General features: G+C 39.0%; 4 protein-coding genes across 10 annotated transcripts in view; 3 read left to right on the plus strand and 1 right to left on the minus strand.

Annotated features, from left to right (window-relative positions):
- Positions 1 to 1997: 1997 nt before the first annotated feature.
- LOC133742174 (probable AMP deaminase) lies at positions 1998 to 5353 on the minus strand. Of its 7 annotated transcripts, none has more exons than XR_009862391.1 (10): positions 5055 to 5276; positions 4344 to 4437; positions 4210 to 4253; positions 3678 to 3807; positions 3386 to 3579; positions 3220 to 3294; positions 2910 to 2997; positions 2718 to 2779; positions 2250 to 2363; positions 1998 to 2121 (listed from the first exon to the last, which is right to left on the minus strand). XR_009862391.1 is itself a non-coding variant. In XM_062169850.1 (10 exons), exons 6-10 carry the CDS (start codon positions 3438 to 3440, stop codon positions 2008 to 2010), a joined length of 420 nt encoding a protein of 139 aa, XP_062025834.1. In that variant the 5' UTR covers positions 3441 to 3579; positions 3678 to 3807; positions 4210 to 4253; positions 4344 to 4437; positions 5055 to 5201; positions 5283 to 5353; the 3' UTR covers positions 1998 to 2007. The 7 variants fall into 7 exon arrangements, 6 of the variants coding, with proteins under 6 accessions (XP_062025834.1, XP_062025835.1, XP_062025837.1 ...); XM_062169850.1 differs by lacking the exon at positions 2910 to 2997 and adding an exon at positions 5283 to 5353 and having other exon boundaries at positions 5055 to 5201; XM_062169851.1 differs by lacking the exon at positions 2910 to 2997 and adding an exon at positions 5283 to 5349 and having other exon boundaries at positions 5055 to 5190.
- A 4265-nt stretch (positions 5354 to 9618) lies between these two features.
- Positions 9619 to 14228, plus strand: LOC133744235 (probable leucine-rich repeat receptor-like protein kinase At1g35710). The gene is made up of 2 exons (XM_062172374.1): positions 9619 to 13414; positions 13749 to 14228. Exons 1-2 carry the CDS (start codon positions 9619 to 9621, stop codon positions 14132 to 14134), a joined length of 4182 nt encoding a protein of 1393 aa, XP_062028358.1. The 3' UTR covers positions 14135 to 14228.
- Positions 14229 to 19832: 5604 nt separating this feature from the next.
- Positions 19833 to 22006, plus strand: LOC133744237 (uncharacterized). Its single transcript, XM_062172375.1, has 2 exons — positions 19833 to 21881; positions 21956 to 22006. The coding sequence occupies exons 1-2, from the start codon at positions 19833 to 19835 to the stop codon at positions 22004 to 22006; spliced, it is 2100 nt and encodes a 699-aa protein (XP_062028359.1).
- A 608-nt stretch (positions 22007 to 22614) lies between these two features.
- Positions 22615 to 24580, plus strand: part of LOC133744238 (uncharacterized) — a 4536-nt gene continuing 2570 nt past the window's right edge. Inside the window, exons 1-4 of the mRNA XM_062172376.1 lie at positions 22615 to 23235; positions 23517 to 24077; positions 24173 to 24385; positions 24489 to 24572. Of these exons, the coding sequence (XP_062028360.1) occupies positions 22615 to 23235; positions 23517 to 24077; positions 24173 to 24385; positions 24489 to 24572 (1479 nt within the window). The remainder of the gene's footprint in view (positions 23236 to 23516; positions 24078 to 24172; positions 24386 to 24488; positions 24573 to 24580) is intronic.

Raw genomic sequence — 24580 nt, forward strand, 5'->3', positions numbered from 1 at the left:
TTTTGCATGGGGCTATGCAATCTTGCATGCAGCTATATCGGTCCTGTTGAGGCCCACTGCTACCAACCTTACTCCGCGTTACAGCTGGTGACTGGGTACGAACCTGATGTTTCGCACTTACGCGCATTTGAGTATGCAGTCCACATGCCAATTGTGTCGTCACAACGTACAAAATTAGGTCCTCAACAAAGGATGGGCATGTATGTCGATTATGAATCCCATCCATTATGTGCTCTTTAGAGCCCTTGACAGGCGATCTCTTTACCGCTAGATTTGTGGATTAATTGTCACTTTGATGAGACAGTCTTCCCGCCGTTAGGGGGAGATAAGAACGTCACCGTTTCTGATGAACGACGTGAATTAACATGGAATTTCCCCACAATGTCTCATCTTGATCCCCAAACCTCATGAAAATAGTGAAGTGTGAACAATTCTAGATCTATAGAGTATAAGAATACAATATGCCAGACACTTTCTCTGATCTAGCAAAAGTGACGAGATCATATATACCTGCTGCAAATGTGCCTGCAAGGATAGAAGTCCCTGTAGGATGTGTAGTCCCAGATGGACAAGGTACGACCATGGCGGCTAACCAGTCATATGTCCCTACCAAGAAGCGAGGTAGACCATTAGGTTCGAAGGATTCTTATCCCCAGAAGAGGGTAAACTTGTCACAAACGAATCCTCTTGACATCGCTATCTCAAATCGATTCATCTCATGAGATAAATCTGGATTATGGGTACGTCCTAGAAGAGACCATGTTGGGGGACGCTCCAACATTTGAACCCACTCCCGAGAATAGAGAAATCTCGGTAAATTTAGTGAGATTTGGAATCGGATTGAGATTATCATCGATGATATATTAGTATTTGGGGTGGCCACCGAAATTATAATAAGCGATGACCTCGAACCCTGCTTTGTTGATCAATATCAACGAAGAGACGACTGGCCAAAAAGGAAATAAGCAATCCAGGTCAAATTAGATTCCTTGACAAAGAGAAAGGTGTTTTGGACCTGTTGTTCCTACACCTCCCCATGTTAAACCTGTAGGATTTAAATGGGTATTTGTAAGGAAGCGTAATGAGAAAAACGAGATTGTGATACATAAGGCTCGTCTAGTGGCGCAAAGATTTTCTCAACGCCCTGTGATTGATTACGAGGAGGCGTGTTCTCCCGTAATGGACGTCATAACGTTCCGCTACCTTATCAGTTTGGTAGTTTCCGAAAAACTAAATATGCAGCTTACACTACAAAAAAAATTTCATTTGGCCACGGCTTTGTGCCGTCGCGGAAAGTATGTTTGCCGTCCCAAAAGACCAATGGCGACGGCTAGGCGACGGAAATTACGCCGTTGTCGTTGGTGGCGTCGCCATTGCTCATGGCTACGGCAAAATGCCGTCGCAACCGTATTTAGCGACGGCAACGAGCGTAGCAATGATTTGGTCGCTTATTTGGCGACGGCATGTAGCGACTGAAAACGCCGTCGCAAGTAACCTATTTGCTACGGCAAATGCCATCGCTTGCAATAAACTAATTTTTTTTTTTAATGAAATTTTCCCTCCACCCCAAGTGAAATTAATTGCGACGGCGTCATTGCCGTCGCCACCTCAAATATTGTCCATATGAAGCTTTAGCGACAACCAATTGACCACCCAATTTTTTCTGCCATTTTACACACAATCAAAAGATATAGTAAAACAATATAAAGCACCAAAATAATCCTTTCATTCATAGCTATCTCACAACTGATAAGTGCCAAGTTATATTTCATTACCAAGTACAAATTGAAATTAACCAAACAAACCAGAGTCTTTCATAATTATACGAATCTACTAAGAATCTACCATACTAGATAACTGAAACTCTGGAAGAAACATTCCCAAACTTAATATTGTTCAAAAGCAGACTTGACCACAATACTATTTATCATTAACTAGAGGGCTTGGTGAGTACTAGAGCGTGCTCAATTTCTTGATCACTAGTTGAATCTGGATGAACTCCTTCTCCTATGGACTCCCTTCTAATTTCATGGCCACTGGATGCATCTTGAACCTATCACATAATGATACAGTATGTACAATATATCCCATTTCCTGGTATATATTGTACAGCCGTGGCAGCTAAAAGAAGACAAAAATTGCATAATAAGAATTCAAGTTTTTACAGAATCCTAAACCCTAAATCTAACATTGTTACTAGAACCCCCAAATTCATATGACCTATTTCTGAAAGGTAATCTTGCATTTACCTGTATCAACCATACAACATTCTCACTGTACAATTCATTGTTCACTATCCAACTAGCCATTTGGTCCCACTCACTTTGCTTCTTGCCATATTTTGATATTCTGTGCTCAGCCATCTGCAGTATAAAAACAGAGCATCAGGCAAGGAGCCAATCTGGACATGCAGAGAAATAAGAAAGACAAACAAACAAGAAGGAATGGAGAGGGAGTGGTCATTTGTTCCATATCAATGAACATTCAGAGAGGCAAGGAAGGATCATTCAGAAACCTAAACTTGATCCAGATATCTAAATTATTATAAACACTAGTATTTACATCCAACAGATTGGGAAATTAAAGTATGTATGAATTAATTAATAGTTGGAGCGTTAATCCACACTAGCAGTCTATCATTCTTCATAATTGATGATTAAAAAAAAGGGAAATAAAACCACTAAAACCTATACAAAAGTAGCAGAGCATGAAAGCACCTGATATTTACTGGCAGAAAGATCAGAAAACACTTGCTTTGTCAGCTCAGCAAGGAAACGGCCTATTCAACAAAAGATAATCATGAAAATTAATGCCTCTAAGACTTGACAGAAATAACATCTCAAAAGCCATGGCTTGAGAATCCAATACTTAACTATGAAAAGAGCAAGTAAGCCAATAAACAATTATACCTTGGATAAGATTATCCTGCTTAAGGAAAATCTCCCTGAGCCTTTTTTGAAAACAGAAAGCATAGGCAGTAAAAACTGTGCCCAGAAGCTAAAGCAAAAAGCAATTGCAAAAATGCAACATAGTTACTTGAATGAACATAGTTATATAATGCATTTTGTAGAAAAACAGCACACAGTGAATGGAAGTCAAAGAGAAAGTCAATTAAATCCATCAAGCAATACAGAGAAAAACATTGACCGACTTCACCATTGAAAAGAAAAACACCAAAAGTTAGTCGGAGGAAATAGGAAAAGAGAAATGAGATTATACCTATCCCATGTTGCCGATGATAGTCAAACATCAAGGTCTCAGCAACACGCTTGCCCTCACATTTGTTTTTATTGTCTGTTGGAAATCATAAGTGCAAATGTTAGATGTCTGGAGATTTACCATAAACTTCAGATAGTTTTATGTTGGAGGTAAAGAAAGAACTTACATGATTGCACAGGAAAAAGAGAAAAAGGAAAGTAACAATGACATGTTTTCATCATGGAGCTAAGAAACTTGTCTATCTGATCTCAAAGGACTGTCAAAGCATGTAAAACAGAATGAGGCTGAGATCTCGACAGTTGAAGATAGTACTATTGCTGAAAACAATGATGTGACGGATTGAATCGGCGCTTTCCTCGCCTGGATATTTTATCATAGTGTGATAAATATGGTAAAACTGAAGCATTCCGAGAATCCGAGTATAAACCACACAGAATGATATGGCATAATGCCCTTACCATGTTCCTGAATAGCTTTGGCAACCATTTGACAGTAGCTTCAAAGTAGTTTGCCCCCATTATTGGAAAATCCCATGCTGACAAAATGGCCAAAAACTTTGGTATTGGAAGGTCCCGGAGATGAGCTCCCCTGGAGGAGGAAAAAAGAAAGGAGTTGCATGTTCAGAATCTAGCTAATATATACTATATCTTTGTCTAAATATCATGTGTGCTTTTGAATGTATACTTCTCTACATATTTATCTTGCAAATTTGCAAGCCATAAAAAAAAATCTTGCAAATTTGCAAGTTCATCAAAGCCATAAGAATTAAAAGGGCATGGGAAACCAAATTAGTCAATACAGCAAGAAGGCACGGTAGAAGTAAAGAAGAAAAAGGGTGGTAATATGAATTGCAGGAAATGGAGGCAAAGCGATATTCTGCGCAATACAGTCAGTTCTAAACAATATAAGGATATTCTGATAGAAAAATGATACATGTGGCTGAAATTATTAGTTAATTATATAAAAGGATAGTAAATTGGCATTACATACCAAAACAGGAAACTTGACAATGATAGCTCCAGCAATACATAGTTCTTCAAATGACATTGTGGGCATAAAAACTTGCCAATGTTAGAAAGAAACGTGACATAAACCCAACCTGAAAAGAAAGAGGAAGTTCTTACCAAATGTGGAGGTGTCAAAACTCAAAGTGCAAACAATAAGAGCTTGCTGACAACAGTGAACAGTAGCTTCCCAATCTTGGCTTTCACACTTCTTCTAGACAACAAAACAAAAATGAACATTGCTTTGATCATCAGTTGATGCCAGAAACAAAGAGAAAGGTCTTGTAAATTTAGCAGCTAATAAAAAGCTAAAAAGACAGTAGTATGTTTGATGAGAATAAGGTAATTATTTATACTCAGGGTTAAATATCCTAAAACAAATCAGTTGAAAGGAAACACTGACAATTACTTAGTTTAGTTTGATTGGGTTGTAAAGAAGAACAACATTCTGATTTGTAGATATTTAGAATGAAGGTTGGCCAACTTAATGATTTATTAATCAATTTAGCCAGTCCATTAAGACAAAGAGCACAGACAGATTCAATCATGTTCAATCCAGATTGTGGCTGTTTAGTAAAATGGAAGAACAGTGTACAAAAGGATAGAAAAATCACACACCTGGTTGAAATGAAAATTTAATTTGAATTCAAAATTTATCATTGAACACATGAAAATGTTTGAGGCGATAGTAAATTGGCATAAAGCTGATGAAATGAAAAATCTCAAAAAGTGTTCTATGCTTTCACATTACATCTAGTGGTTTGTGTTCTATGGTGGAGTAATGATATGAATAATAAATCAGCAGAATTGTATCAAGTATAAGAGGCTGACCTTTGAGTGCAAAGTTTAGATCGTTCTTCTTTGGCTCATAAACGTTAAACAATGTCCCTTGGTTTGTCAGTATTTATCCAAATTGAGTCCATTTTGTTTGCTTGGAACTGCACAGGGATGGTCAGAGTTGAAATGCCTGCAAATATTCTGTAGTTTATTGAAATACCACAACAATTGACTTTGTCCCCAAACATTGTATACTTTTCAAATTAAATAAATGTTCCCAACCTGCTTCTCTGAGCTTTTTAACCTCTGTAAGCATCCAGCAATTTCTGCAAATTCAACTATATCAGAGATTCACTGTAACAGAACGTCCCTTCAGGCATGAATGCAATTCTATTCAACCCAAAACCCTTCAACTATGAATGAAATTATATTCAATACCTCAAAGCCAATGCTCCTTTTGGCTACTGACGCTATCCATGTGTAGCCATTGCAATTCTTTTTTGTAGTGAACAATCAAGCAAAAACCATACCCTCATTTTCAATTTCCACAATCGACGATCAAACAAACCAAACCCAAAACCCAATTTCACCAAAAAACAAAACAATGGAAAACCCACAAATCTAAAACCCCCAATATCCATCGAAAGACCACAACTTTAAACAAAACCCATAATAATCGAGACCATATTCACATCCAAATACAACCAGACCTGAGAATTAAGGGAGACAATTACCGGACCCAAAAGAAAAACCTAAATCTCTTAAGCGGAACTACAAAGGGAGCTCACAACTCTTTCGATCTTCAAAATAGACTAAAACCCTAACGTATCCTATCAGAATTTGATATTAGATTCGGTGAAAGTTTACATAATATGAAAACCCAATCTAATTAACAGATTTTCAAAGGAACTCTTGACATACAGATGTACATAGTACTGACCTTTTCCTTTTGTTTCTCACCCAGAGGAAGGATCTTGAGAGGAACGATTGGTTTGTAGATAGCTTGGTAAACTTGACAGGACCGAAATCGCAGCAATTAGTCGGCGGTTACATTCTGCTACGAATTTGGCAGATCTAGAGAGGAAATCTGAAAGTAATCATCAGTGTCGGATCGAGATGGAGTCATGGGGTCAAAGAAGAAAGAGAGCAGCGCAGAGAAAGAAAAGAAGTTTTCTTTTAATCAAAGAGATAGAATAGTTCAGATAACCACCCTAAAGCGACGGCAAGTGTTTTGCAGTAGCAAACTATTAAAAACTTGCGACGGCTAATGCTTGCCGAAGTAAATTCATAGTGGTTGGCGACCACTAGGGGCGACGGCAGTTAATACGGTCGCAAAATCTCTATACAATTGCGACGGTCAAGTTTTGCCGTCGCAAAAGAGTAGGCTTTAGCGACGGCAATTGCACGCCGACGCAAATTGGTGAAGCTAATTGAATTCTTTTTTGTAGTGTTATGAATGTGGTCACAGCTTATCTCTATGGGGATCATGATACAGAGATATACATAAAAGTTCCTGAAGGACTTAATATACCCAATGCAAATAGTTCTAGACCACGGAACACGCTCTTCATTAGTTTTGAGGCGTTCACTTTATGGATTGAAACAATCCAGACGGAGGTGGTATAACCGTCTAAGTGAATATTTAATCGGAATGGGATATGTGAATAATAAACTATGCCCATGCATGTTTATTAAGGAAACAAGTTCCTAGTTTGGAATTGTGATGGTCTATGTCAATGACATAAATTTGACTGATACTCCTGAAGAGATCAAGGAAACCACAAAACACCTGAAGTTGGGATTTGAGATGAAAGGCCTTGGGAGAACAAATTATTGTCTCGACCTGGAGCTCGAGCACAGTGCAGATGAAATTTTGGTCCATCAACCAAATTACATCCAGAAGATGTTAAGATGCTTTAATGAGGATAAAAGCAAGCACACCCATGGTCGTCTGAAGTCTAGAGAGAACCGTATCGTCCTGCAGATGATAATGAAGAGATATTGGTGCCAGAAGTCCCATATCTAAGTGCAATAGGTGCATTATTGTACTTGGCTCAATGCCCTAGATAGGACATCTCATTCGATGTGAACTTGTTAGCTAGATATAGCTCTGTGCCAACACGCCGCCACTGGAATGGCATAAAAGACATTTTTCGCTACCTTAGAGGTACAGCGGATATGGGCTTATTCTATCCCTACCCATCAAGGAATGGATCAAACCCCCTTGATCCTCAGAATGATGCTCGCCTTGTTGGATATGCTGATATAGACTATCTATCAGACCCGCACAAGGCGCGTTCCCAAACTGGTTATGTCTTTACCATTGGGAATACTGCAATTTCTTGGAGGTCTACGAAATAGACACTTGTTGCTACCTCTTCGAATTATGCTGAGATACTAGCTCTTCACGAAGCAGTATGTGAATGTACATGGCTAAAAGTCGTTACAAAGCATGTTCGAAGCACATGTGGACTGCATTCCACCACTGATGAACCAACCATTATCTATGAGGATAATGCTGCTTACATCCAGCAGATAAAGATAAGTTTCATCAAAGGAGACAACACCAAACATATTGCACTGAAGTTCTCCTTCAATTAGCAACAACAGGAGCATCAGAAGATTGGAGTTAAGCAGATTTGATCTGAAGACAATCGTGCAGACCTTTTCAACAAGTCACTACCAAAGTCTACATTCCAGAAGCATGTCCAAGATATTGGTCTACGTAAATTATCTGAATTACCTAACATGTAATTTTCAGGGGGAGTCAAAATCAGGGGGAGTATCTTGAAGCATACCCACTTGACCATCGTGTACTCTTTTCGTCCTTCGTCCAGGGTTATTTTGTCCCACTGGGTTTTGTTACCTGGCAAGGTTTTGACGAGGCACATCTTTAGCATGGTCAGCCCACTTACTACATCCTGAAGATGCTTTGATTTGACATATATGCATTTGCTCATGTTTTCCCTTCGACCACGGGTTTCTCCCACTGGGTTTACCGGGCAAGGTTTTGGTGTAGCAACTCTAATGCATCCCTCTCGTAGACATACTACCTACTTATGGTGCTGATAAGAAGACTTCACCTATCTCTAAAGCTGTGATACTGCTACTCCACACTAAAGCGCGTTGTGCTCTTTTTCTCCTTCGACCAAGATTGTTTTTTTTCCCACAGGGTTTTTATTACTTGGCAAGGTTTTTAACGAGGCAACTTAGAAGCGCTCAGCCTATGCAACACTATTGACATGGAATATCCAAGGGGGAGTGTTGTAAATATTTGTGGATAATCATGTAAATAGATGTTGAGTAATAGGTGCCTATCCCTATAGATTGGTGATTGATAGGTTGTAATTGTAGGAGTGATTGGATTGTAATTAAGCATTACCCTTTTGTGTACACCATGTAGTCCTATATAAGGCTCCTCATGGTGAGATGAATAATACACACATTCTATTCTCTACGTCTATACTCTCTCTCTCTCTCTCAAATTCGTTTACCATAGTTTTACAACAATTGCGAAATAATATAAAAAATAACTTAAAATTGTGCTTTTAATTTTAGTTGTTTTGGGTAGTAACTGTTTCGTAACTGTCAATTCCACAGCGCTTGGTCTGGGTCAGAATAATGTACAGCTCTCAACCTATCTCTTTGCTCGCGATAATGAACCGATGGTGAACTCTAGCATTCGGTAGTCAAGCCTGTAGAGTCTATACCACCTCGACAGCTCGAATCTAACTATGGACTCTGGTTGCCTGACCAAGCTTCCACAACAGCAAAACGAATAATAGAAAGGTTTTGGTGTTTCCGGCTGGTTTTCTGCATATTCCGGCGACTCTAATTACCAACGATGAAAAATGAGATATGAGCTCTACAATTTGTGTATTTGAATTTCAATTTGGGTAAAAGTTTTGGGAGATTTCAAGTTTGGGGCTTTTGGTCACCATACGGGCTCACTTAGCACATCATTCATTTCAGACCTTAATTCATGTATTTGGACACAAAATTAGAAATTGACCCTTGGCTCGTACAATTCATAGAAGTTCTAGAATTGAATAAGTCATGGAACTGAGAAAAGTAGTTCATTATCGACACCGTCACAACGCCCAAATTTGTACTAAAAACTTTGTGGAGCTGAAATCCAAAATTAAATGACGATTTGATAGTAGGAATTGTTTTGATCATCATCAACAAAGGTATCGTTCTGCAACTTGATATAATTACATTGTCATTAATTAATTAATGGGATGCCTTTTTAGCCTTAACTGATCTGAAATTACCTTGTAAAGATCCCCGTATGTCAAGGATGACCATATACCTCATAAGATGTGACGTTCGATTTATTTCCGGCAAAAGAAATGGGAAAGAATCACGTGTTTAAGTCTTCCGCATACTCCAAAGTACTAAACTTGGAAAGAGAATTAATTGCAGGTCCAAAAGTCGAGTCTGGACTTTGGAAAAACAATTGCATTGCATAACACGCTACTAGTCATGTAGGAAAGAAGCAAGGTCTGAACTAGTGACCTCCTGTAAGCAGAATGTGCAAGGAAAAAACTTGCAAATGGCATTATAAATAAGGCCCTGATCTGTAACCTAGCTTGTGCACACAAAAAAAGAAGAAGCCATGAGACCTTCAACTTATGATTATAAAGTATACTTTCTAGCTTGCCTTATCTTGCATGTTCAGCTGGTTTTAAAATTACCAAACCTCGCTTTTGCTTCTGCTAATTCAACTGAAGCAGAAGCTCTTCTCAGATGGAAAGACAGCATTCAGATTCAAACAGAGTATAATAATCTCACCTCGTGGGCTTACCTTCCTGGTGAAGCCATCAATGCATCCACCCCATGCAATATTTGGATTGGTATTTCATGCAACAGAGATGGAAGGGTGAATAGGATAAACCTTACCAGTTTTGGTATACAAGGTACGCTGCATGAATTTTCATTCTCCTCTTTCCCTCATCTTGAATATGTTGAACTCAGCATGAATGAACTCTTTGATACCATTCCACCTCAGATCAGTTCCCTCTCCAAACTCATCTATCTTGATCTTTCTTCTAATCATCTGAGTGGGACAATCCCACCAGAACTTAGTCTTCTATCAAATCTTGAAGTCCTGCACCTCAATGAAAATAAATTAAATGGCTCAATTCCCAAAGAAATAGGTCAACTCAAGTCTCTTTACGAACTTGATCTGAGCATCAACAATCTAGAAGGGTCTGTTCCAGCTTCTCTCGGTAATTTGACCAACATGACCCACTTGTATCTCTCTCAAAATCAGCTTTCTGGTGCCATTCCTCCAGAAATGGGCAACCTATCTAATCTAGTTCTACTGTACATGGATGACAACCATTTGACCGGTCCCATCCCACATCTGATCAGTTCCGTCTCCAAACTCATCCATCTTAATCTATCTTATAATCTGATCAGTGAGACAATCCCACCAGAAATTGGCCTTTTATCAAATCTTGAAAGCCTGCGCCTAGATGCAAATCAGTTAAATGGTTCAATTCCTAAAGAAATAGGCCAACTCAAGTCTCTTTACCAGCTTGGTCTGGGCATCAACAATCTAGAAGGGTCTATTCCGGCTTCTCTGGGTAATTTCACCAACATGACCTACTTGTATCTCCATCGAAATCAGCTTTCTGGTGCCATTCCTCCAGAAATAGGAAATCTATCTACTTTGATCCACCTGGTCATGTATGACAACCATTTGATAGGTCCCATCCCTCCAAGGTTTGGAAACTTGAAGAACTTAGTTATACTGTTCTTGCAATTGAATCAACTGTCTGGCCTCATTCCCAGTGAGATAGGGAATCTGAAATCCCTACAGATGCTGTCGTTGAATGAGAACTATTTAACAGGTTCAATACCTCCAAGTGTAGGAAATTTAAGAGGGCTAATCATATTGCACTTGTTCAATAATCATCTTTCTGGCCTCATTCCCAGTGAGATAGGGAATCTGAAATCCCTTCAGGTGCTGGTGTTGAGTGACAACCATTTAACAGGTCCAATACCACCAAGTGTTGGAAACTTAAGAGGGCTAACCATATTGTTCTTGTCCAACAATCAATTTTCTGGTTCTATCCCCTCAGAAATAGGAAATTTGAAGTCTCTAGAGAGATTAAGCTTATCTAGTAACACTTTTCTGTATTGGTCTACAGATAAACTTATTGGTTTTAATCCTAAAGAGAAAGGGAATGTGAAACTATCCTTGGCACTGAATCAGCTCAATGGTAATATGAGAGACGACCTTAACCCTATAAATAAGCTTTCAGGAACTATCCCTAGAGAGATAGGGCACTTGAAATCTCTGGAATACCTAGATTTGTCTGGTCATCAACTCCATGGTTCAATTCCAAGATCATTTGGTGATCTGACAAATCTTACCTTTCTCGATCTCTCTGGAAATAAGCTTTTTGGTACTATTCCTAAAGAGATAGGGAACCTGAATTCTATTATGATGCTAGACTTGAGCCATAATCAACTAAATGGCTCAATCCCAACATCCTTAGGTGATGCGAGGAATCTTACCACTCTCCATCTATCTTCAAATAAGCTTTCTGGCACTATTCCCAAAGAGTTAGGCTACTTGAAATCCCTTGTGAACTTCGAATTAAACTTCAATCAACTTGGTGGTTCAATTCCAACTTCATTTGGGGACTTGAGCAACTTGAAAATCTTAAACCTCATGGGCAACCAACTCTTTGGCTCAATCCCTCAAGAAATAGGAATTCTCAAAAACTTGAGTGTACTACAACTGGGTGATAATCAGTTTGTTGGTTACTTACCCGAAAACCTTTGCCAAGGTGGATCACTCAAAAATTTTTCTGTAACCAATAACTATTTGATTGGTCCAATCCCCAAAAGCTTGAAAAATTGTACGAGCTTAATCAGACTCCGTCTTGATGGAAACCAATTGGAAGGCAATATATCCCAAGACTTCAATGTTTATCGGAAACTTGATCATATAGATTTGAGCAAGAATAACTTCTATGGTGAAGTATCACACAACTGGGGACAATGCCCACAGTTGAGAACCCTACTAATTGCGGGGAACAACCTTACTGGTAGCATACCACCTGAGATTGGCAATGCAACCCAAATTCATGTACTCGATCTTTCTTCTAACTGTTTGGATGGGACTATTCCAAAGGAAATTGGGAGGTTGACTTCTTTGGTGAAGTTGAGGTTGAATGAAAATCAACTTTCTGGTCCTATACCTTCCGAATTTGGATCATTGGCTAATCTGGAATATCTTGATCTGTCCACAAACAGATTCAATGAGTCGATTCCAAGCTTTGTAGGTGACTTCCTCAAATTAAACCACTTGAATTTGAGCAACAACAAGTTTGGAGAAGGAATTCCATCTCGTTTGGGGATGTTAAATCATGTTTCCAAACTAGATTTAAGTCATAACTCACTTACTGGTAATATACCTTCAGAGATTAGTAATATGGGCAGTTTGGAGAAGCTGAATCTGTCCCACAATAATCTCTCTGGTTTCATTCCAGCGAGTTTTGAAGGCATGCACAGCTTGTCATCCGTCGACATTGCGGACAATGACTTGGAAGGTCCACTTCCCAACAGCAAAGCATTTCAAGATGCTCCCCTGGAAGCATTGCAAGGGAACAAGGGCTTGTGTGGCGGGGGTGGAGCTTTGCAACTCTGCAATAGACAAAGCTCTAGAACGCACCTGGAACAGAAATTTCTAATCACATTCTCTCTTCTAGCAGCACTTGCACTTCTTGCTGCTATCTTCGCAATTGTCTTTGTGATTAAAAGAAAGAAGAGGCACCGGAATGGGGAAGTAACCAACACGCATGAAGAAATTTCTTTTTCCATATTAGGTTATGATGGAAAGAAGATGTATGAGGAAATCATAAGGGCAACACAAGATTTTGATTCCATATACTGCATCGGAAAGGGAGGACATGGGAGTGTATACAGAGCAAATTTGTCATCCTCCAATATAGTTGCTGTGAAGAAACTCCATCCGCTATGCAGTGATGACAATAATTTTCAGAAGGAATTCTTGAATGAAATCAAGGCACTCACTGAGATGCGACACCGAAACATTGTGAAGCTTTATGGTTTCTGTTCACACAAGCGACACTCATTTTTGGTGTATGAGTATCTAGAAAGGGGTAGCATGGCTGCAATGCTGAGCAGTGATCATGAAGCTCAAGAATTGGGATGGAGTAAAAGGGTGAATATTGTGAAAGATGTTGCTAATGCTTTGTGCTATATGCACCATGATTGCTTGCCACCAGTTGTACATCGGGACATATCGAGCAAAAATATTTTGCTGGATTCTGAATACAAGGCCTATGTTTCAGATTTTGGCACTGCTAAGTTCTTAAACCCAGACTCAGCTAATTGGACTACCCTTGCAGGCACATATGGTTATATGGCACCAGGTAATATTTTCCTCTGTTCTCTTTTAACTCAAAATCTTTATGCCTTTATTTTAGGCCAATGATTATTTTTATGCCTTACAGAGATATCTAAGGATTCATGTTTCCACCACTTAGTTGCCAAATATTTTGTTTTATGTAGTGACTGAATATGTCTACCAATTAAAGACTTTGAACATGTAATTTGGAAAAAAGTAATTCTTCTGCATTGTCTTGTTTAACGGACGTTGTTTTAATTTGACCAACCAAAAAAAAAAAAAAAAAACGGACGTTGTTTTAAATACTGATAACTCCATTTTAAATTTTTAATGAGCTTTTTTTTTTTTTTTTTGCACAGAGCTCGCTTATACAATGGATGTAAATGAGAAATGTGATGTCTATAGCTTTGGAGTGTTAACATTGGAAATAATTATGGGAAGGCATCCAGAAGATATCTTCGCATCTTTATTATCACAGTCATCGTCGCTGTCATCATCATCTGCATCACCTGCCCATCAAATGCCGATTATGGAGTTTTTGGACCAGCGCATTTCCCCTCCTTCACATCAAGTTGCAGGGGAAGTGCTTTCTCATTTTAAGATAGCATTTGCATGCTTGAATGCCAGACCAGAATCTCGTCCAACAATGAAACAAGTTTCTCAACTCCTCTCAACTCAAAGTCTGCATTTGTCCAAGCCATTACGTATGATAACATGTGGTGAATTGCTTGTTCTCAATGCTTAGACTACTTGAGAATCAGAGAATCTATGAGCCCTCTTCCAATGATTGTCTGTCCAGGCCTTTAGAAGGTTTCCTGTCATTTTGTGTGCTGTGGTTAATAGTTTAATGATAGTGCTTTCTACTTAGACTGTTTTTCCTTCTAACTATGAATAAAACGAAGATTTCCTTGTATAATTGTGTGGACTGAGATTTTCACACAGAGTTTTCTTTGGCTTTTTCAGAAGATGTGATTGTTTTTGGTTTTTGGGATGCAGGAACTGTAGCTTTGCAGAGTTCTTGTACTCATTATGCCTTTTGATGTAAGTAGATATCATAAAATCACTTAAATCTTGATCTTTTATTTTCTCTCAGTTTGATTCTATATTTGTACTTCAGAATTCAGACAGATACCTACTTGTTATATGCACACAAAGACAACACATTTATGAATTAGAATTCAAGTTTCTAGACCCAAATATCTTAAGAGTACGTAATACTAACAACTTCTAATGTAACAAAAAAAAAAGGAAAAAATTAAGTTTACCCCCCTGAACTTTGAGCCTAAAATCAGACTGGTCCTTAAACTTTTTTTTTAATCAGACTGGTCCTTGTACTCTCAAACAACATCACCTAAGTCCAAAATTTGAATCCGGGTCCAAAAATGTCGTCAACTGCTGAGTTGGAGCCAACAAGGGGGCCCACACTTCAGATTTTTAAACTCTAAAGGAGGGCAGAATGGACATTTCCAATTTAATATAATTTCTAATTTTTATTTTTACTCTCTCTCTCTCTCTCTCTCATCTTCTCTATATCGGCGACTGGATTACGCGTTTCACCTTCACCTCCTTCCCACGATGGCGCCATCAATGTCATCCTCGAACAGCTCTAGCTTCAGCACTGTAATTTCTCCCCCTTCAATCTATTCAATCTTCACCTCCTTCCTCTCAAATCTCAGACCGCGACATCTCTGTCCTCGCCAAGTCCGCCTTCACAGAGATGGTCACCTCCCCCGCCGTCTGCAAGAAGCTGGCCTTCGACCTCATCCGGTCCACGTGCCTCACCGCCGACCTGTAGGACACCGTCTGCACCAGAGCTCTCACCTATCCGACCCGCGTTGAACATCATCACCAACTTCCTGAGCCAGGTCACGGCGTCGGAGACCTGGGCCACCAGGGCCCGCTTCTTCTTCTTCGGCTCCCTCTCTCTCTCCTCGCCTTCTCTCTCTTCCATTCTCTCCCTCTCTGCTCATGGCCATCAAAGGTGAGAATGAAGACAGTGGATTTGAATTTGATAGCATGCAACTAGATTTGAGTTTGGTTTTTGGTTTTGAATTTGATAGCAATTGGGTTTTGGATTTGAATTTGATAGCAATTGGGTTTAAGTTTGGGTGTTGATGGGTTCGGAAGGAGAGGGAATTGGCTGGAGTAGAAGAAGAAGAAGGAAAGGGAATTGGATGATTTTTTTTTTAATTATCGACCTCTACCTGTCTATTACTCCGGATTTCACTTCAAGTTCATGTTTTGAGAATTGAGATTTTGAGGTTACTGTTCATTTCAGGTTTCACTGTTCAAGATTGTTTGTTGATATTTGTTGGTCTATTTCCGAGTATATATATGAATATGAGATCGTGATTCTTATTGTTGGGTATAACTGAATTCAAGTTTTGGTTGAATTTGGAGAATTGGAGTTTTGGGTTTTGTGGCTACTGCGTATTCATGGCTCTTGTTTCCATTTCCGATCAAGTAACAATCCCAGAACAGAGTAAATTGGTTTGAACTGTTGTTCGTGAAGTCATTGTTGTTGATTATATTAATTTTGTATTGGAGTCACAGATTATTTGGGATAGAAATGGAGAAATTGAGTTGGAAAACAACAATTGAACGGGTTCGAATGATGAGCAATTGTGAGTGTAATAGTGTTTTGAGTTATGGAGTTGAAATGGAATTTGAGTTAACTATATGTAAATTGACGAGGAAGATGGACAGTTCAGTGAAAAAAGAAGAAGGGCGGTCTGAGATTCAAGAGGAAGAAGATGAAGGTGAAACGCAGCGTCTAGATCACGCCGCCGATATAGAGAAGGGGTTTCTAGCGTGGTCGGGGAGAGGGAGAGAGAGAGAGAGAGAGAGAGAGAGAGAGAATTTTGAGAAAAAAAAAATAGAAATTATATTAAATTGGAAATGTCCATTCTGCCCTCCTTATGGATTTAAAAATCTGAAATGTGGGCCCCCTTGTCGGCTCCAACGGCTATAGTGACGTCACATTTGGAAGCAAATTCAAAATTTGGACTCGGGTGATGTCGTTTGAGGGTACAGGGACCCGTCTGATTAAAAAAAAAGTTTAAGGACCAGTCTGATTTTAGGCCCAAAGTTCAGAGGGTAAACTGAATTTAATCTTAAAAAAAATGTATCTTGTAGTGATTTCCGTTTATCTATGCGATGTCAGCTTCCAAATGTATCTTGGAGTCAGATTAGCATTTGCATATGCATATGCATCATTCACTAATCTTGAACATATTGACCTGTCAATTCCAAGCTTTACAGGTGACATGTCGAAATTAAACTACTTCATTGAGAAACAAATAGTTCAGCCAGGAAATTTTATTTCAGTTGGGGAAGTTAATTCAAATCTCCCACCTAAATTAAGTTATAACTCACTTGAAGGTAAGATACCCTCATAAATGAGAAATATGCAAACTTGAGCAAATGCGCATCTCTCCTCTTGGTGTGAGCGTATATGGAAAAAGGTTGCCTGGCTTCAAACTTGAGCAAAGAAACAGGATGGGAGTAAACACTATGCCAAAAAATGCTTCAGACCATACCACTCAGACGACAGAAGACGTTTTTTTTGTTGTCTGATTTTTTTGAACGTCTTCAGACAACAGATTTAACTATTTATGTCGTCTAAATGGTATCAAAATCAACACCAATTCAACTTTTTCAAGTTTGTTATAATTTAGAAAATTCAGACAACAGATTCTGTTGTCTGAGTAAAGGGAGAAATTATTTCTCCTTGTCTGGACAAAAAAACATTTTTGGCTGAACTAAAACTTGGTTAAAAAAAACTGGCTGAACTAAATGACCTAGCGCTAGATACCCCGAGTTCTCTAATAACACTTAGTTAAAAAAATAGACGCCTCTTTTCTTCTCCTCGAGCAGTCGACCTAGAACCCTTCTTCTCCAGCAGTCGACCTAGAACCCAATTGAGCAACAGATTGGAGCGAACCCAGATCAGAGCTAGACCCCAAATCGTCAACAGATCAGAGCGATCTCCGATCCCAGACGACCAACAGATCAGAGCGATCTCCGATCTCAGACGACCAACCCAGATCAGAACGATCCCCGATCTCAGACGAACAACCCAGATCAGAGCGATCTCCGATCTCAGACGACCAACCCAGATCAGAGCGATCTCCGATCCCAGACGACCAACAGATCGGTACCATGTGAGAACGAAGGAGAGAACCGCCGCGAACAATAGAACCCGGACGAGCGTGTCGCTGAGCTGATCCATCAAGAGCTTCAGGATCGACTAATCCTCGTGCTTCTCCAGTTCGTTCCATCCGTACACCGCCCGGCGCTTCTCGACTTCCTCCTCCGACAGCCCCGAGGCTCTGCTGACCTTGAACTCGTCCTCGCATTCCTGAAGAAACTGAACCTGTAAGTCTCTCATCAATATTCCATGCTAATTGAGATAGTTAACTGAGAAGTACATGATGGGGCGGCATTGTTGTGTTGCCAATGAATATATGTTTTGTCTTGAGTTTAGTGTTATTGGAAGTAAAGGATGGGGTGGGGATCTTTTGTAAATCTTATTTTTGATGCTAGCTATCCATGATTTTAATGGCATATACATCATTTAAACTTGAATATAATGAATTATATCTACCTACTCGTCTGGTACCTATGCGAAAGTGATATCTATAAGAAGCTCTTCATGTATTTCAGACACATGACATGATAATACTGCACTTTATAATTTGGAAAAGACAAGAAATTTTGTGGACAAGTTTGTCTTTGACGTGCTGGCCTCAGTGGGGGTTTACATAAAATGAAATTTCTATCTTAATATGATATTCATATCGTTAAAGGTGGTTAAACAAAAGTACACATCTTATTTTACTTCAACAGTCTCCATAAGAACTTATTGGACCTCTTCATGAGGTTTCTAGTTATTTCATTACAGTGCCATGTGTTATTGAAGAGTTGTTGTAAGATTTAATTTATTTATCACAAATTGTGACTTGTGTCCTTGTATTGCGCAGATATTGGATGAGGCTGCGGTGCAAAATATATTTTTAAAGTCCCTAGACAACTATATAAAGTGGTGTAACTACTTGTGCATTCAGCCAATTTGGAGCAAGTATGGACTTCTAGATCTGATTTCATATATATCCTTTCTTACTTCACTCTTCCGATGATAAATTGATATTTTCTTGTTTATTAAATGATGGTGATTGATGATAGTGAGTTAGTGACTAATGGAATCAATCAATTTTGTGCAGTTTGCAGTCAGTTAGGAAGGAGAAAAAGCTACTGTTTGTTTCCATGTACTGTTTGATCTGGGGTGAAGCAGCCAATGTAAGTGAACCTTTTATTGAATAACTGGAATTGATCGTTAGTTTTTGTTTACTTTTCTGTCGTAACATCCTTCTGCATGCATGGTTCACCCAATTTAGTTTTAATTGGTGAAGTGAATGAATCAGTATAACTTGAAGATTATAGCACGACATTTTATCTTTCTTGGTGAGACTTGAGTGTTTTTCATTTATGTGAGATTATGATTTTTAAGTTTTAGTATTGACAGAGTGCAAACTAATTTTACTTGAATACCATGAACAATGGATTTGATTCAAATTCATGAAGCAGTCATATTGTAAAAGTACATAGATGAACTGCCTTTCAAGTTATTTCATGAAATACACTTTCATCAGTTATTGTTGAGCTTCATTTCATTTGGTTTGCACTTAAATCATTTTGCAGACTTGCATGCTTCAGCATTCTGTTTTCTGATAAAAAAAGCACTTTCAGCACTTTCTAGTTGGCTCTCCCTTTCATACGCATATCGAAATAGAAATATATCTTTCCCTTAAGCTATTCTGTTACATCCATCATTTTTTGTCGTGTTCTATTTGTGCAATCTGAACTTGTTCTATACTACATACTGCTGATCATGTTTTTTTTTTTTTTTTTTTTTTTTTTTTGCTGTGGGTGCTATGTAGTGAAAGCTTGGAGTTAGGCTCATTAGGCAAGCATTGGAAGCGGATGATTGGCTTAGCTCTGACTTAAACAAATTGAGGTAAGCATTTATAATCATCACATAGTTCGTTCTTCATTTTATTTTTGTGAACTTTCTGTTCTAGAAGCACATGAATTTTTGGAATTTTATAGTTCTGGTTACAATGTTTCATTTTGTGTTATAGAATTGAATTTTTTTCATGGAATGAACTATTTTCTCCTAGAGTTAGGTTCACGAGTTATTGGAATTTTCTGTTATATTGATGCTCATGTTTGTCATGGAGTAGCTACATTCGAATGTTAATTAAGCTCTGCTGTATGTTTATGAATTAATGTTGCTTCATGTATCTCTGTGTGTGTATATATATATATATGTGTGTGTGTGTGTGTGTGTGGTGAAGTTGTTTAATAGTGATATGTACGTTTTTAAGCTTTCTAATCCTAGGTGATAATATAGTTCCTAATTGTATAATGTGTTTATATATAAGATGGATAAATCATGGATGCATGCTGATAGAAGATCATTGAAGTTTAAGATAGGACTTGAAGACTTTCTTAAGTTCGCTTTAGCAAATGCACGCGACATATCAAAAATATGCTGTCCTTGTTTGAAGTGTTGTAACAATGATGAATTTTCTGTTGGAGTGATCAAGGACCATATATACTTTAATGGTATTGATGTTAGATATAAGCAATGGAAATGGCATGGAGAACCTTCTGCCATGAATGCCGATATATTAGGTGAATCCGAAACAGTAGATATGGGTGCTGATTTTGGGATAGGGGATGAAGATGATGAGATTTCGAGTGACTCGAATGAGTTTCTTAGGTTTGTAGAGGATGGAGATAAGCCTTTGTATCCGGGTTGTACTAAGACTACAAAGTTAAATGGTTTGATACAAACGTTCAATTTGAAGGCAAAACACGGAATGACAGACTCTTGTTATTCTGACATGCTAATCATGATTGGCATGTTGCTGCCTGAAGGGAATGAGGTACCTGGGTCTGTATATGAGGCTAAGAAAACACTTGCTGCATTGGGCATGGGCTATGAAAGGATTCATGCTTGTCCAAATGATTGCATCCTTTATAGAGGGCAGCATGCAGAAGCAACAAGTTGTCCAACCTGTGGTGAATCACGTTGGAAACTGGGTAGAGATAATACTAATAAGGAAGGGGTGCCTGGGAAGGTCTTGTGGTACTTCCCACCAATCCCGAGATTCAAACGGATGTTCCAATCGACCAAGACAGCTAAGGATTTGACTTGGCATGCCAATGATAGGAAAACAGATGGAATGATGAGGCATCCAGCAGATTCCCCGACTTGGAAGTTAGTTGACACAAAGTGGCCAGAATTTGGTAGCGAACCGAGGAACCTTAGGCTAGCCCTTTCCTCAGATGGGTTTAATCCCCACAGTTCATTAAGTAGCCGATACTCTTGCTGGCCTGTTATTCTTGTTACATATAACCTTCCTCCTTGGCTATGCATGAAGAGGAAGCACATGATGTTAACATTGTTAATATCTGGACCCAAACAGCCGGGAAATGATATTGACGTTTATTTGCAGCCTTTGATAGATGATTTGAAACTACTGTGGGTTGGGGTTGAAGTGTATGATGCCCTTAGAGGAGAGTCCTTCAAACTGAAGGCAGTCCTATTTTGGACTATTAACGACTTTCCCGCATATGGGAACCTCTCGGGCAGCATTACCAAAGGATACAATGCTTGTCCAGTTTGTGTTGATGAAACCCGACCATACAGGTTGAAGCATAGTAACAAAATGGCATTCATGAGACATCGCAGATTTTTGCCAAGACATCATCCATATCGAAGGCAGGCTGCAGCTTTTGACAATACCATAGAGGAAGATGTCGCTCCTTCACCATTAAGTGGAGAGGAGATGTTGTCAAGAGTTGAAGGTCTGAACATACCATTTGGGAAAAAAAAACCTTGTCCCCCTCACAAGGGTGTTGAAGCGAAAAACAGACCTTGCTGGAAAAAAAAATCGGTTTTCTTTGAACTTGATTACTGGAAACATCTTCCAGTGAGACACATTCTCGATGTGATGCACATTGAGAAGAATTGTTGCGATGCTATTCTTGGAACCGTATTGAACATTCCCGGGAAGACCAAGGATGGAGCTGCTTCTCGTTTGGACATGGTTGATATGGGCATCAGAACTGATTTGAAGCCTACACCTGGTCCGAAAAGGGCAAAGTTGCCTTTGGCGAGTTGGAACTTGCTGCTAGATGAGAAGAAAATATTATGCTCTTCCTTTTTCAACATGACGGTTCCTGTGCGCTTTTGCTCAAACATAAGGAATCTGGTTTCAATGGAAGATTTGAGACTCGTTGGTCTTAAATCACATGATTGCCACACTATTATGCAGATTCTTCTCCCTGTGGCATTAAGATCAGTTTTAGAAAAGCCAGTTAGGTATGCTATTATTCGGTTCTGCCTATTCTTCAAGGCAATTTGTAGTAAGGTGATAGATGTTTCAAAACTTCAACAGATGCAAGCTGACCTTATTGATACAGTTTGCTTGCTTGAAAAGTTCTTCCCACCTTCGTTTTTCGATGTAATGATTCATTTAACAGTTCATCTTGTTAGAGAAGTAGAGTTATGTGGTCCGGTGTTTCTTCGATGGATGTACCCATTTGAGAGGTACATGAAAGTGTTCAAAGGGTTTGTGAGAAGTCGCCATTTTCCTGAGGGGTGTATTGCTGAGAATTATATTGTTGAAGAGGCTATAGAGTTTTGCTCAGAACGTATGCTCCGTGAAGATGATACCACTGTGGGAATTCCATCAAAAAGCTTATCTGGACTGTGTAATGGATGCAAGCCTTTATCAGGCGCAACCATGGTGATCGTTTCTGCAAAGGAGTTACAACTTGCACACCTGTGTGTATTACGGAACACTGAAGATGCCATTCCATACTTCAAGTACGTATTACTTTCAATGCTATTGTTTTTTCTTTGTAATATCAATACCTATAATATATATTCATTTGAGTTAGATTGTTGATCAGTTTTCTTTTCCTTGTACTTAGGGAGCATATGGAATTGTTGGAGTTAACTTTCCCTAAGTTCATGAAAAACAAGAGGTGGTTGAGGGAAAAACAGAATGCGACATTTGGAGATTGGTTAAAGGAAAGGGTAAGTTCATATGGGTTATGCTTATTCATATGTTGATTTTGAATGTTTTGAGTTTAATTATTTGATGATTGCACTTTATTAATGTATAATTCAATTAGCAGGTTGCAAATGCAATGAGTATTCCCGACAATGATGTTTCAGAAACAATGAGGTGGATGGCTAGCGGCCCAAGGCATGAAGTGCCAACCTTTAGTGGATACCATGTCAGTGGAGTTGATTTCAACACCAAATCCCGGGACAATGTCAGATCAGTTCAGAACAGTGGTGTTTTTTTACTTGCCGATGCAATGCAAGTTGCAAGTGCAAAGGATCGAAAGCCCAGAACTGATGATATGGACTTCTACGGTGTAATTAAAACAATATGGGAGGTTGACTATTACAAATTTAGGGTACCATTGTTTAAATGCGATTGGGTAGAGAGTTCTAGGGGCGTCAAAGTAGACGATCTTGGGTTTACTTTGGTGAAACTGAATAGGATAGGCCATTTAAATGATCCGTTTGTCTTAGCTACGCATGTGAAACAAGTTTTTTATATTGAAGACCCCCTCGATGCTGAATGGTCAGTAGTGGTGAGGTGCCCGGATAAAGACTACAAAGGGGCTAATGATGAATGCGAAGACCCTGAAGTGGACCAACTAGCATTTATTCCGACAATGCCATCAGTTGAAACCTTTGATGATGTAGTTGGTCATCAACCTAGCATTCATATGCGAGATGGTGATGAAGGAATATGGGTTGACAATTAAAGTTTGCCCCGTGTCTGATGGGAGTAGCATGGTGTTTAGGATTTTGATGCTTATGTATGCATATTAGTATAGGCTGCATTTCCATTTGTAGCTTTGAGCTGTTGTACTTTAATTTGTTAGTTGATGGAATATATGCTGATTCAAGTTGTTACTTGATTACCTAAGTGTTTGATTTTCACTATTATGTCATTTTAATTGTAAGTGATGCATCCTATATATGTCATGTTGCCTATCATGTGGCTAACAGATTATGTGCTTTTGTGTTTTAGATCATGGTGCCATCTAATAGAGCAGCAGCAGCTAAAGCGATAGCTTTGAGGATGAAAGCTGTGCAAATGAAAAGAACTAGCTCTAAGGATGCAGGGCCGTCAACCACACCTAAAGCTTTGTCTCCAAAGAAGAGGGTTGTGTCTGCTAAGAAGAAGGAGGTGTCCCCGAAGAAGAAGGTTGTCCAAACTAAGAAGAAGACTAGATCCCCGAAGAAGAAGACAAAGGCTGTATCAGAGAAATCTGTATCAAAGACCAAGTCTGGAAATAGTTCTAAGTCTAATAAGATAGAGGTTGGTGATGATATCGAAGATCCTAATGCAACTGGTGGTTTGAAGCTGCTAAGGCGAGGGATGGTGACAATGAATCGCATTACAAGGCGACTCATCAGAGGGAGAAAGCTAACCATACAGATTAATGATAAGGGGGAACCTTATGGTAAGGCTGCAAAAGAAATGCAGTCTTACATTGGGGTCTTAGCACGTACAAAGATCTCGATTGTCACTGGTGATTGGAGAGAGGTGGACCCTGAGGAAAAACAGAAAATCTGGGAATCTATTATGGTATTTAAACTAAATCTTACAACACATTGCAATCCTTATCACTTTCAGTCACACTTGTTTCCGATGTAAACTAATCTTCTTTTTCTTATACGTAGGATGCATATGTGATCCCTAAAGAATGTAAGAAGCTGGTGATTACCTCTGCTGCAAATAAATGGAGGGAATTTAAAAGCAAATTGACCAACAAGTACATTATCCCTTATATGGATACCCCTGAATTGCTTGAAAATCCACCGGATGATTATCGATGTGTTAAGAAGGCTGATTGGGATATCTTTGTCGCTGACAGGATTTCAGCAAAATTCCAGGTTTGTTAGCTGTTGGAAACTTAGTTCATATGTTGGTTTCATTTTATCGGTGGTTTGTATAAGTTCAATGCAATGTAGTGCCTAAGTATGCTTTGGTTTGTAGGAACTGCGTGATGCACAAATAGAAAAAAGAAAGGAAAATCGGTACCCTCATCGTATGGCACGTAAAGGATATGCTAACTTAGAAGCCGAACT

The sequence above is a fragment of the Rosa rugosa genome, chromosome 4 (assembly GCF_958449725.1).
Source record: "Rosa rugosa chromosome 4, drRosRugo1.1, whole genome shotgun sequence".
Taxonomy (NCBI): Eukaryota; Viridiplantae; Streptophyta; class Magnoliopsida; order Rosales; family Rosaceae; genus Rosa; species Rosa rugosa.